Source organism: Oryctolagus cuniculus, chromosome 3 (assembly GCF_964237555.1).
Source record: "Oryctolagus cuniculus chromosome 3, mOryCun1.1, whole genome shotgun sequence".
In the NCBI taxonomy this organism is placed as follows: Eukaryota; Metazoa; Chordata; class Mammalia; order Lagomorpha; family Leporidae; genus Oryctolagus; species Oryctolagus cuniculus.
The window spans coordinates 2,232,252-2,246,060 of NC_091434.1; the positions used below are offsets into that span (position 1 = coordinate 2,232,252).

Here is a 13,809-nt window from a genome sequence, read left to right on the forward strand (position 1 = left end):
GATCGGTTCTGGTGCTGGTGCGGCTTCCTGTAACACGATCCCAGGCCGAGAACAAGCCTGGCCCGCCCCCAGAAGCAGCGGGGGGTGGGTGCTGCGGCCTCCAGGTGGGGTCCCTGTGTGTTTCTGGGGTCTCCTTTCAAAACTGCCCATGCGGAGGAGGGCGGAACTTAGCTAGAATCCCCCTAGGGCACCAGAAGACGGTGTTTCTGTGACCCTGGGTGCCCACCCACGGAGCCGCCTGGCCCCGGGGCGGGAGGAGGTCCCAGCGAGACCCAGCATGGAGGCGCAGCCCGGGAGCACCGCACCCGGACGGCGGCTTCAGGCCTGGCTGAAATCCAGTCCCCATTCTTGGGCCCTCCTGTCACGGCCTCACCGCGCCTCCCAGGAGCTGAGGCCGTCAAGTGTTTCCTTTCTCTTACCCAGAGGAAGGACCTCTGCTGATGAAGTCATGGGAAAATCCAGCTCCCTTTGCCCCGACAGCACTGGAGCCGGAAATGAGCTCGCGGCCGCCCGACGTCCAGGCCGCTCAGCCAGGCCGTCCGCGTGCTCCGCGCCATCACTCTCAGGTCATTCTGCAGATGTCCAAGGTGGGACTCAGACCTGGGCTCGGCTCCAGGCCGTAGAGCCACCCAGTGTAGCCATGGCCAAATCCAGCCCCCACACCACCGACTCGGCGCCATGAACATTCACCGGGTTCCACGCGGCGCTGGCACAGGCTGAGGGTGGGGAGTGAGCCCCGGGGGTCCTGGGAGGTGGCGGAGACCTCCCCGCTCTGCATGCAGGGCCGACTGCCCATTCCTGCTGGTTGTCTCCGTGTTCTCAACGACTAATTAAACACCAATCTCGCCGGCACCGCGGCTCACTAGGCTAATCCTCCGCCTTGCGGCACCGGCACACCCAGTTCTAGACCTGGTCGGGGGGCCGGATTCTGTCCCGGTTGCCCCTCTTCCAGGCCAGCTCTCCGCTGTGGCCAGGGAGTGCAGTGGAGGATGGCCCAAGTGCTTGGGCCCTGCACCCCATGGGAGACCAGGAGAAGCACCTGGCTCCTGCCTTCGGATCAGCGCGGTGCGCTGGCCGCAGCAGGCCAGCCGCGGCGGCCATTGGAGGGTGAACCAATGGCAAAGGAAGACCTTTCTCTCTGTCTCTCTCTCTCTCACTGTCCACTCTACTGTCAAAAAAAATAAATAAATAAATAAAAAAATTTAAAAAAAGAAAAAAAAAACACACCAAGCTCTGTCTCACTCTCAGCCAGACACAAGAGGTGGACACTGGTGGTCCTGTTTGCCTTTTTGGTAAGAACCACATTTTTTTTTCTTTTTCTTTTAAAGATCTATTTTATTGGGGCCGGTGCTGTGGTGTAGCAGGTGAGGCTGCCGCCTGCAGTGCCCGCATCCTATATGGGCGCCGGTTCGAGTCCCAGCTGCTCCTCTTCCAATCCAGCTCTCTGCTAAGGCCTGGGAAAGCAGTAGAAGATGGCCCAAGTCCTTGGGCCCCTGCACCCACGTGGGAGACCTGGAAGAAGCTCCTGGCTCCTGGCTTTGACCTGGCCCAGCGCTGTCTATTGCAGCCATCTGGGGAGTGAACCAGCGGGTTAAAGACCTCTCTCTCTCTGTCTCTCAAACTCTGCCTTTCAAATAAATAAATAAATCCTTAAAATTTAATTTATCTATTGAAATACAGAGTTACAAAGAAAGAGAGGGAGGGAGAGAGCTCTTCCATCCACTGGTTCACTCCCCGATGGCCCCAGCGGCCAGCACTGGGCCAGGTCAGCTCAAGTCCAGCCTGGGAACAGAGCTGATCCCACCCTGCAGAAGCAGCAGGGCCCAGGGGCCCCCCCACATACACCCAGAAGCCCCTCGGGGCCCCGAGAGGGTTCAGGCCAGAGTCAGTGGGCTGGTCTTGGAGAGAAACCCAGATCCAGTGGGCGACAGGCACTGCCCAGGGCCACGGCTGGCGCCGGCTCACCCGACCCTGCCCCCAGCCCCGAGTCCTGTGCCGGGGGCCCTGACTCAGCGGCAGGGAGTCCTTTGTCGCCTGTTTGGTATAGACACGCTGCCCGTTCAGGACAGGAGAGATGGCGCCAGGAGGCGGAGCCAGCCAGACTCGGGGCCCCTGAGGCAGGCGCAGCCACCCTGGTGATGCTGCTGCGTGCTGGCTCGATGCCGCTTCCCTCGGGGCTGCTGGGAGCCCCCCACCCACACAGAGCCCACGTGGGTGCCCCCGGCGAGGAGCACCCGTCTGCAGGGGAGCCACGGTTTTGTGCCACTCACTGTGCAGACGGGGGCGCTCTCCTTGCCCCAGGCCCGCCACCCCCTCCCCAGCTGCCACCCTGGGCGGCTCCTGTGACCCCGGAAGCAGATTTGGACAGTGGCATGCACGGAGCCAGCTCTGGGGGCAGTGGACGTGCGGCCTGAGCCCAGTGCTGCCCCCACCCCGGCAGCCTCAGCCTCCGAGGCCACTTCCGGGGCCCCGGGACAGGAGAAGACGCGAATTCGGAGGGCGCTGTCTGGACCCCCGGGCTCCCTCCTCTGGGGTCTCCCGGCCCCTCCCCCTTGCTCCCAGCCCAGGCCCTGCTGTGGGCAGCGGGGCGTCTGCTGTGGTGGCTCCAGAGTCCAAGGCTGCGTCCCTGAGTGTGCCCTCGATGGCCCCTGGTGGCCAGAGCCCAGCTGAGCCCTGGAGCGGGCGGCGGCTGCGGGAGGAGAGACCAGACCAGAAGGTGGGGCGCGGGCAGGCCCCGCCTAGTGCTCCCGGGTGGGGCTGAAGGGCTGAGTCCACTTGGAGACCTCCAGGAAGACGGCTGAGGCCCCGTGGTAGAGCCAGAGGCGGGGCAGGGCGCCGTGGCACGTCCAGGCGTCGCGCACGGTGTCGTAGGCCTCCATCTCCACGCGGTAGTCGCCGTCCATGCCCTCCCAGCGGCCGCCCGTCACGTACAGTGCGTCCCCCAGCGGCACCAGCGCACCGTTCTCATGCAGGCTGTGCTGCGACTGCACCTGAGCAGGGCCAGCGGTCAGTGTCCGGGGGGAAGCCCGGCCCCACCCGGGGAGCGCAGGGACCCCGCCTGTACCGGCAGGCCCAGCGCCCCCGTCCAGCTGAGTGGCCCAAGAGGTGCTCCAGCCCCCTGGGGTCCCAGGGGCATGGGGAGGCTGGGCCTGCGCCCGTCTGGTCTCCACACAGGATGACGGTGGCAGCTGCCCCACCCCCAGGCCTGGAGGGGGCCCCGGGGACACGCACGGGGGCTGGGAGGGCCCGGGGGGAGCTCGGCTTGGCAGGGCCGGCCTGCACCTGTTTCCCGCGGTCCCGGGGGCCCCAGGTCGGCGGGGTGCTGACGCCAGGGGACAGCCGCAGGCAGCAGCGTTGCACAGGCCCTGCTGTCTCTGGGCACTGACCCTCTTCCCCAGGACAAAGGCCAGGGTGACGGTGCCCCAGGCTGGTGGCTCACGAGCAGGGGCAGGGCACAGCAGGATGGCGAGGGGGTGGCTCCTCCCTGCCTTGACTGCCCCCCGGGACAGGAGCTGCCTTCGTTCCGCCCGTGGCTGCCCCGGGAGCACCTGCTGCTGTGCCCAGTTTTGCCGCTTGAGGGGAGGACGGGCCATCCCTCTGGGATGCTGGGCCTGAAGGGGACAGAGCACTGGCGGTGGCCACCATGGGCTCTCTGGTCACAGAGAGTATGCCCCAGCGTGCAGGCCTGGAGCCCCCGGTGCGGCGGGGGCGGGGGTGGGGGTGGGGGTGCTGGTCGGGGGAGGGGCTGGCGCGAGGCGGGCTCACCTTCTGCCACAGGTTGGCCCCCGGGTCATACACGTACACCTTCTTGGTGTTGTCCCCGATGAGGTACAGCGCCCCGTGCAGGGCGGCACAGCGAGGCGACGACAGGTACTTGGGCAGGAAGGGGGAGGCGATCAGACTCCAGGCATCTGTGGGGAACACGGGCGCGGGGCGGCCTTCACCACAGGGGGCCGGGGAGGCGCCAGGCCTGTCTCAGCCCTGGGCCGGTGTCTCGGCCCCGCCCCCGGCCGGCGCCCACCTGTGACTGGGTTGTAGCACTGCAGGGCCAGTGCATTGTACTTGCAGGCGCTGGAGCCCACCAGGTACAGGCGGCCCCGGCAGCCGGCCGCCGAGAAGTTGCTGACGTACTTGAGGGCCGGGCTCACGGGCGTCCAGCTGTCCGTGTAGGGGTCGTAGCTCTCCACCTCCACCACGTCCAGGGCGGTGCCTGTGGGGAGGGGAGGGCCGCAGGGCTGCAGGGGGCAGGCTTGCCCACGGGGACCCAGGGAGACCCCACCCCAGGGTGCGAGACTCCCTGCCACAGCCGCAGCAGGGGTGGGGCCTCCCTGGAGGAAGCGGCTCCAGGGGCAGTGGTGGGGAGCGAGGCCCTGGCCCCGAGCAGCAGCCCGCAGCCCCGTCCCTGAGGGAGCCTGCAGGTGACGGGACAGGGACCTGGCCGGGGAGGACGGTGACGGGGACCTGCCGCCGGAGGAGGACGGTGACGGGGACCTGGCCAGGGAGGACGGTGACAGGGACCTGGCCAGGGGAGGACGGTGACGGGGACCTGGCCGGGGGAGGACGGTGACGGGGACCTGGCCGGGGGAGGACGGTGACGGGGACCTGGCCAGGGAGGACGGTGACGGGGACCTGGCCAGGGGAGGACGGTGACGGGGACCTGGCCGGGGAGGACGGTGACGGGGACCTGGCCGGGGGAGGACGGTGACGGGGACCTGGCCGGGGAGGACGGTGACGGGGACCTGGCTGGGGGAGGACGGTGACGGGGACCTGGCCAGGGGAGGACGGTGACGGGGACCTGGCCGGGGAGGACGGTGACGGGGACCTGGCCGGGGAGGACGGTGACGGGGACCTGCTGCCGGGGGAGGACGGTGACGGGGACCTGGCCGGGGAGGACGGTGACGGGGACCTGGCCGGGGAGGACGGTGACGGGGACCTGGCCGGGGGAAGACAGTGACGGGGACCTGGCCGGGGGAGGACGGTGACGGGGACCTGGCCGGGGAGGACGGTGACGGGGACCTGGCCGGGGAGGACGGTGACGGGGACCTGGCCGGGGAGGACGGTGACGGGGACCTGCTGCCGGGGGAGGACGGTGACGGGGACCTGGCCGGGGAGGACGGTGACGGGGACCTGGCCGGGGGAAGACAGTGACGGGGACCTGGCCGGGGGAGGACGGTGACGGGGACCTGGCCGGGGAGGACGGTGACGGGGACCTGGCCGGGGAGGACGGTGACGGGGACCTGGCCGGGGGAGGACGGTGACGGGGACCTGCTGCCGGGGGAGGACGGTGACGGGGACCTGGCCGGGGAGGACGGTGACGGGGACCTGGCCGGGGGAGGACGGTGACGGGGACCTGGCCGGGGGAGGATGATGACAGGGACCTGGCCGGGGGAGGACGGTGACGGGGACCTGGCCGGGGGAGGACGGTGACGGGGACCTGGCCGGGGGAGGACGGTGACGGGGACCTGCCGCCCGGGGAGGACGGTGACGGGGACCTGGCCGGGGGAGGACGGTGACGGGGACCTGGCCGGGGGAGGACGGTGACGGGGACCTGCCGCCCGGGGAGGACGGTGACGGGGACCTGGCCGGGGGAGGACGGTGACGGGGACCTGGCCGGGGGAGGACGGTGACGGGGACCTGCCGCCCGGGGAGGACGGTGACGGGGACCTGGCCGGGGGAGGACGGTGACGGGGACCTGGCCGGGGGAGGACGGTGACGGGGACCTGCCGCCGGGGGAGGACGGTGACGGGGACCTGGCCGGGGGAGGACGTGCCCTGCTGTTCTTGGGGACCCTGCTCTTAGGCCGGGGGTGGTTGGGCTGGGGGAGCAGCCTCCCGCGGGGTCATCCCCTCCGGAGCTCCGGGGCCAAGGACACGCGTGGCCGTCCTCGCTGGTGGCCTGAGGCCCCAACTCCTGCTGGACGCTGTTCCGAGCCCCAGCGTCGCCCTGCTCATGTCTGAGGAGCCACGCCCAAGGCAGCAGCGGGGGGCAGCACTGCCGCGGCCCCCTGGAGGGTGTGGGGTGCAGGGGTGCACGGGGGGCCTCACCGCCGATGGCGTAGATCTCCCCGTTGAGCGCAGCGCTCGCGTGGTTCGTGCGCGCCTTCTGCATGGGCGCCACGGGCTTCCAGGCCGCCTCCTTCAGCGGGAAGCACCAGGCCTGGGTGGTCGACCACGTGTCCGTCTTGGTGCCCCGTGAGCCACCTGCGAGACGGGATCTGTCCACATGGGTGCTACCAGCCGGGGGCCTCGGGACCCGTGGGGCTCGAGGTCTGGCCCCTCCCCCATGCCCCGCCCCATGCACAAACTGGCTGCCAGGCCCCTGGGGGGCGCTCTAGGCCCGGTCCCTCCGCCCCCACAAAATGGGGCAACACCAGTGGTTCCAAAGCCCCGAGCATGGCAGGTCCGCCCCCCAGGGAGTCTGAGCGCGTGCGAACGCAGAAGTGGGAGACCAACCCCCGACACGCACCCCTCTGGGAGGCCCCGGCCACACCCTGGAGTTTAGCTTCCCTCGCTGGGGGTGCTCGCGGAGCCCCCAGCGCCCACCTGTCACGTAGATGTGGTTGTTGAGAGCCGCCAGGGAGAAGCCCCACTTGTGGTAGTCGGGGAAGTCGGGGAGCACCGTCCACCGCCCTGGCATGGGGAGAGCGAGGGCTCAGGTCCAAACCCCAGCCTCTGTTTGCCCATCTGCAGAGTGGGCGTAATCCTGGCCTCTCAGGGAGGCATGGGGACACGGGACGGCACATGTGCCACACGGGAGCGGCTCGGGCTGGGACAGAGGCGACTCCGGCTGGTCTTTGTGGAACGCACGGGGTGAACCCAGCAGGAGGGAGAGGGCACTGTGACGGTGCAATTCCACGTCGGGGTGCCCAGGCACTGCCGCCTGCTCACGGGGCTCGGGGCGGGGACTGCGGGCAGGGACTGAGTGTCCCCCTGACTCATGTGTGTGTCACCCCAGGGTGGGGCTGTCCAGCGGCCATCAGGCCTTCACCTGCCAGCACCCCCCCATCGGGGGATCAGAGGCACAGCTGCTCCGTGCTGACGTCAGCCCCAAATCCCTGTGGGGCAGCCCCTGCCGGGGGCAGCCAGCCCGCTGGGGTGGACAGCGGCCAGCGGGCACCCGTGCCTCCCAGGAGCGTCCCCGGGGCCAGTGCAGCCCCGGGGGGGGGGCTCCCGCCTTCGCCAAGCGGGCAGAGGAGCCCACGTGCATCTGCGCGCAGGCCTGGCCTCAGCCCCCCCACCGAGGCCGAGAGAAGCGGGGACTGGCGCTCCGTGCCGGCCGGCCTGGAAGCCGGGCCTCACTGCCTGGGCTGTGCCCTTTCTCCCCCGGCCCAGGCCGGGCAGCCAGGCCGCCCTCCCCACGCAGCGCCGTCTGGCGTGGCAACCTTGACACCAGCCCCCAGGATATAGAAAAAGACCAGGGAGGGGCCGCCAGGTGTGGGAGGCGCGCAGGGCAAGGCCCGGACGGAGCGGCTACTCACGGGCCTTGGTGTCGTAGAAGGCGAAGTTCCCGGGGTGGGGCGCGGGCTCCTCCCCGCCCTCCTCGTCCTCCAGTGCCCGCCCCCCGACCACCACCAGCACCTCTTCCAGCTTCTGCGGGAGGGCGGGCAGCACCTGGGGACAGGAGTGCGGTCAGAGCAGCCGGCCACTGTCTCCCCAGCACCGGGGCCTCTGTGCGACCCCCTGGGTCGGGGGGCCTCTGTGCGGCCCCTGGGGCGGGGGGCCAGTGTGCGTGTGTGTGCACCCATGGGTGCACGTGTGCCCTGTGGCCAGCCTTGCCGTGGCTGGTGACGGCAGCAGAAGGGCCAGGCCAGGCTGCCCCTGCGCCCACCTTGGGGCTGACCCCCAGGACTGTCCCCAGTCTCCCCATGAGCCTCCCCTGCCCTGGGAGCCCCTGCGCCCCTGGCCCGCCCGCGGCAGACTACGCTGGGTGGCCCGGCCGGCTGGACCCCTGGAAAGCGTCCATGTGGAGCCGTCGGTAAGCAGCTGCTGCTCCGAGCCCCCAGGGTCCCCCACGCTCCACCCCGGTCCCTCCGGCACCAGCGATTGCGTGGACCACCTCGCAGGGGAAGGCCCCCAAGCCAGCCCAGCCCTAGCCGGGCCTCGCCGGTGGGCCTAGGGTCCTGCCCGCCATAGGCCGCCCTCGGCCCGAGATGCATTTTCATGACCAGATCTGACCCCGGAGGGGCCCCAGGAGCAGCGCACGGCAGCCGAGCCGCCATCCCTGGCTCTCTCAGCCACACCCGCGCCTGTCACCTCACCCACCGGGAGGTGCCTGCCCCCTGGGCCTGCTGTACCCTGGACATTCTGGAGCAGCTTCCTCTAGGCCTTCTTCCTGCGTGCTTTTCTTTCCTGTGCCTCCCGCTGAGCTCCTGTTCCTTCCCTAAGAGCCTGCCTCTTCCAGAGAGCCCTCCAGGACTACAGCCCCTGCCAGGAGCCCCCAGCCTCTGCCTTCAGGACAGGGTGTGGCACACACAGGGACACGATCCGTACTTGGGTGACACCTCAAGGATGCCCACTGCTTACCCACCCCCACGCAGGGGGAGCTCTCGGGCCCCTCTGCCTGCCCCCCCCCGGGTGGGAGCCCCCCTGCCCCTCACTCACCTCCCCATGGCTCTGGGACAGCGCAGCCCGGCACGCCTCTGACGCCTGGATCAGTGGCTCCGTGGCCAGCAGCTGCTGCACGCAGGGCTTGGGCACCGCGTCCAGGCGCACCAGGCCCAGCAGCTCGGGCAGGTGAGCAGCCCGGGCCGGCGGATCGTGGCGCACCCAGCGCAGCAGGGCTTCGAGCCGGCTCTGCTCCGCCTGCACCTGCAGCAGGTCGCTGGCCAGGCAGGTGGCCAGCCGGTCCCGGGGCAGCTGCAGGAACTCATCCTCGCGGGCCACGGCCTCGAAGTTCTCGCGCAGGAAGGCCCAGGCCTTGGCGGCCACTCCCAGCAGCCCCTGCTGCTCCCCGAACTCGCAGATGCCCAGACAGTTGGTGGCGTCCAGCTGCTGCTGCAGGTAGCGGCCGCAGACCTTCTGCACGGCCGGGAAGTGCAGGCGGGCGGCCGTGCGCGTCAGCACCTCCACGTTGGCCTGGGTGATGGTCAGCCGGCCCGTGTACACGAAGTCCACCAGCTGCCCCACCACGGCCGGCTCCACGTCCCGCAGCTCCACGCGCGCGGAGAAGCTCTCGGCGAAGTCGCCCGCGAACATGGCGTGGAAGTAGGGGCTGCTGAGGGCCAGGAGGCCGCGGTGGCAGGGCAGCTCCCGGCCGCCCACCAGCAGCGTGAGGTCGGCCAGCTTGGGCTGGGAGCGCAGCCGCTGGAGGCCGTCCAGCATGTCCTGGGCGTGCGAGGGCAGCCGGAAGTCCAGGTCGTCCACGGTGCGCACCATGCTGCCAGGGTTCGGGGCCTCCTGTGGGGGGGAGATGGCAGCGCGAGCCAGGCACCTGTCCGGCCTCCCCAGCCCTCGGGGGACCCCGGGAGCCCACAGGGACCTCCGACTCTGGGCTGCACCACACAGACCCCAGGGCCTGGGACCCGCAGCTCCCAACCCCCAAGAGGCCGCCTCCGTGCCTGACCCCTCGCGGCGGGGACATTTGAGGGGTTCCTGCTCCTCTGCCTGCTGCGACCTTGCTGGGTGACCTTGGGGGGCCCCAGTTCCCTCATCTGCTGATGGCTGGGGGGGCATCAGGGGCTCAGACCCCAACCCCCACGGCCGCGCGGGGCTCCCCGCAGGCTGGGTCTCTCGTCTCCGGCTTGCCCCACAGGAGCCCTGGCAGGTGGGCGCCACCCTCACTCCCTTTACTAGTGGGGAAACTGAGGCCCAGGTGGCTTGCGTCTCGCCCCACAGGTAGGAAGTGGTGAGGCTGGGATTTGAACTCAGAGCCCCTGTGTGACTCCTGCCGAGCGTAGCTGGTAGAGACGCAGCCAAAGCAACTTCCTGGAGGGAGCGCCCGCCCCCCAGTGTGCATCCCAGCATTCCTGGCGTCTGACCGCGGACGGCCCTGGGCAAACCCTCCTACCCCGACCGCGGAGAAGCAGCTTGTCCACCAGAGGGCGCCTTGCGGACCCCTCAGAGGGCAGGGGAAGCTGCCTGGGACACCGTGACAGCAGCAAGAGCAGGCCCCATCCCGGAGCCGGCGAGCGGTGGACACTGCAGCACGGGATGGGGCCGGGCCCGGGAGGCCCTTCTGCTCTCAGCCTCTGCGCGGCAGGCGCCCACCTGGCCTGGGCTCGCAGCTGGCAGGGCGGCGGGGAAGGCGGCCCCAGTCTGAGCGTCCATCCTGTCTGCTGGGGCCTGTGCGCTGCGCTGTCCCTGGGCGCGGCCGCAGCCCCACATTCCTGTCATTCTTGCGCTCCCTGGGGCAGTGGTGGCTAGCAGGCCGGGGAGGGGGTGCCCAGCTGCCCTCCCCAGGGGCCGGGTGCCTGCTGACATCCGCTGCCCTGCCCGGGGTCCTCGCCTAGGGAGGGGGTGTCTACAAGGTCTCCGTGCCTCCCTCCCCCACACCCCCGGCATCTGTTCGGCTGGGAGAGGAACAAAGAGCCCCAGGCCCGACCCTGCTCCGACCGGGACTGACCGGTGTGGCCCTGGCTGCTGACTGAGGCATGGCCCGGCCCCCTGCCCACCCCCTCGCCAGAGCCCCCAGGGAACCATATTTGCTGTGCCCCTAGCCTACCCCAGGGCCAGGCTGGGTCTGGGGGCCCTCAAAGCACTCAGGCTGGGACCCCCAGCTCCCCCTCCCCCCAGCCCTCCCTCCCTGTGGCCCGCGCCCCCTCGGAGCCCCCGACTGTACCTCTCAGTGGGCTCGGAGCCTGTTGTGGACAGCAGACCAGAGAACAGGACTGGCCAGTCAGAGCGGGCGAGGGCCTGTGGTCTGGGCACCACGTGGGGAGCCAGGGGGTATTTTTAGCCACCAGTCTGCGTGGGGGGGTCCAGGGAGGAGGGAGGCGAGGCTCCGCCCAGGCTGTCTGCTCTGAAGGCCCCCGCTGGCCAGGCCACCCTCGGCGGGGGAGGCCTGAGGTCCTTCCCCGAGGACCAGGACAAGCTGGGCAAGGCGGGGCTCTGTCCCCCTGGGGAGACGGGCAGATGGGGCAGGGGAGCCTGTGTGGGCACCTGGGGCACGCGGAGACCCCAGCCCCTGTTGGACCCCGGACACCCGACAGGTGCTGGCCTGGGGGGCGGAGGTGGCCTCTGGTTCTTGGGCCAGTGGGAAAGGCAGCATCGTGGGTAGTGGCAGGCTGATCATGAAGTCTTTCCAAGCGGGGGCGGGGCGGTGGGGACCACCCTGGGGCAAGAGGGGTGCCCGGGCCCCCCGCCAAGCTGGTGCAGGGATGGGGGATCCCGGGCCGCCTTCCGGGGTATCACGACCACGGCATGGCCCAGCCCTGCCCTGGAGGCCACACTCGACGTGAGTGCCAAAGATGGCGAAGAAATGGGTCATCTAAAAATACGGCCGCCGTGGCTCGGGGCCTGTGGCTCGGCGCTGGGCCCAGCAGCCACAGGGGCATCACCACCAGCCATGAGCGCGGCTGAGGGGCGCCTCCCGGCATGCCTCGGGCCAAGGGTCAGACACAGCGGCCTGGGGGCCTCACCTCTCTGCCCCTCTTCCCTCACCCACACAGGCCTCGTCAGGGAGGCCACTTCCAGGTGCAGCCCGGCCTCCCTGTGCCCCCTGGGCATTGGCTGTGCGTCCGGACCCCAGGGGCCTGCTTCGAGGGTGTTGGGTGTCTGGACAGCCAGGCACCGGCTCACACGCTCCTGCCCCACCAGCCGCTGGCGTACCGGCCGGGAGCTGGGACCACGGTGCCTGCTCCTGCAGGCGCCGTCCTCGTGCACGTGCCACAGTGACCGTGAACCGACTGCAAGGGTGCAAAGTGCTTCCAGCCTCCCTTCCACTTGCTCCCCCAAACCCAGCGCAGCCGTGGCCAGCGCAGCCGTGGCCAGCCCTGCCGTGGCCAGCCCTGCCCCTGCTCGCTCAGCCCCAGGACTTCCTCCCAACTCTGGGGCTGCCCAGGGATGTCCTCAAGTGTCACGTGTCCAGCACCACCGTGGGATGGGAGCTGGAGCCGGGAACGGAGGGGCCGGGTTGTCCGCCGTCCCCGCTGCTGGCAGCACACGCAGGGTTCATGCACTGGTCTGGGGGAAGCGAGGACAGGGGCTGCCGGCGGGCTGCTGTCACCGGGAGCTGGCTCTGGGCAGGCGCAGCGCTGTGCCAAGCCTGCAGGGGAGCGGGGACCCAGCGCCTCGGGCGAAACCCGACACCAGGGGCTCAGCTGGGATCCTCAGTGACACAGGCTCCCGGGGGTGCAGTTTTTAAAAATAAGCCGTCAGTTTCTGTTCAAGACGATAAAAATAATGCACGTTCATTTTGGAAAACACGGAAGACGTGAAGCACAAACCTCCCCCAGAGAAAGGCAACAGCCGTCAACAGAGGACGATGTCACCATGCGTGCTTGCGTGTGCGTGCGTGTGCCCGCGTGCATGCGTGTGTGCATACGTGCACAGAGTGAATGTGCATGCGTGTGCTCACATGCGTGTGTGTGTGCATACGTGCACATGTGTGCCTGTGTGTGTGTGTGTCCCCTCATCACGTGCTGCTCTGTCCTGGGCACTCCTGCTCTGGTCAGCATGTGAAACTCACTTTTGCTTTTCACCTCAGTGGGGACACAGCTCACTTGCCGGAGCCGGAAGGGACGATGACAATGACGACGGCGTCACCTCTGCAGTCTCTGTCCCAGATCAGCCCGAGCAAAACCCTCACGTTAAAATGTGCAGTCATTTAAGAACAACCCAGCCATGCGCAGAGGGACACTCGGCGCGGGGGCAGCCGTCGCCTCGCTGGCCCAGGCTGCCGGCCCGGCCCGCACCGTCGGACGGCCACGTGCTCTGCTGGGCTGGCCAGCCTGGCCCAGCCACAGCACCTCCTCCTCTTCTGAGAATTGTTGGGGCTCGGGGTGCCTGCTCGAGGTCTCCCCCCCAAATGAGGGGGATTTCAAAGTGTTTGTGGAGAAATTGAATTAAGGAGTAAGTTTGTGTTGGTGCCGACAGCTGTGAGATCCGCGCACATTTTCCAGGACTCTCGGAGCCCCTCGCGTGTGCCGACCCTCTGGGCCTCCACCAGCCCCCGCCGAGCCCGGCCGCACCTGTCTGGGCTGTGAGGAGTCGCGTCTGTAGCCTGGGCGGTGGACCTGCCGGGCGCACTCGGGGTCGGGTGCAGCTTGCCCGGTGGGCGCCTGCTCCGCCGCGACCTCCCTGAACGACCAGCCTGGCTCGGCCCCCCGGGCCGGAGCAGGTGTCGGCGGCTGCGTGACCGGCGGCCTCCGCCTCGGTCTCCTGGAGCCACGCTCACCCCGAGCTGCGCCGGCTTCCTGCCCTGGTGCACACTCCAGGGTGGCCCGCTGGAGGGTGTCCGGTCAGGTTGCACCAAACCTTTGTCCCAAGCGCAGTCACTTTTGGCTGAGCTGGGCAGGGCCCACGGCCCCCCCCCCCACGCTCCAGGGCACCCCCGACACGCAGGCAGAGCAGGAGCTGGAGCTGCCAGTCACGTCACCCGTGTCACCCAGTCACGTCACCCATGTCACCCAGTCACGTCACCCGTGTCACCAAGTCACGTCACCCCCGTCACCCAGTCATGTCACCTGTGTCACCCAGTCACATCACCCCCGTCACCCAGTCACGTCACCTGTGTCACCCAGTCATGTCACCCAGTCACGTCACCCGTGTCACCCAGTCACATCACCCCTGTCACCCAGTCACCTCACCCGTGTCACCCAGTCATGTACCCGTGTCACCCAGTCACGTCACCTGTGTCACCCAGTCACATCAC

The 13,809-nt window shown here is 69.3% G+C and overlaps 1 protein-coding gene across 1 annotated transcript; it reads right to left on the bottom strand.

The window, feature by feature from the left end:
- Positions 1-1,304: 1,304 nt before the first annotated feature.
- KLHL30 (kelch like family member 30) lies at positions 1,305-10,908 on the bottom strand. Its single transcript, XM_051838247.2, has 8 exons — positions 10,777-10,908; positions 8,601-9,395; positions 7,478-7,610; positions 6,543-6,629; positions 6,045-6,200; positions 4,022-4,210; positions 3,766-3,911; positions 1,305-2,990 (listed from the first exon to the last, which is right to left on the bottom strand). Exons 2-8 carry the CDS (start codon positions 9,372-9,374, stop codon positions 2,739-2,741), a joined length of 1,737 nt encoding a protein of 578 aa, XP_051694207.2. The 5' UTR covers positions 9,375-9,395; positions 10,777-10,908; the 3' UTR covers positions 1,305-2,738.
- Positions 10,909-13,809: the final 2,901 nt, after the last annotated feature.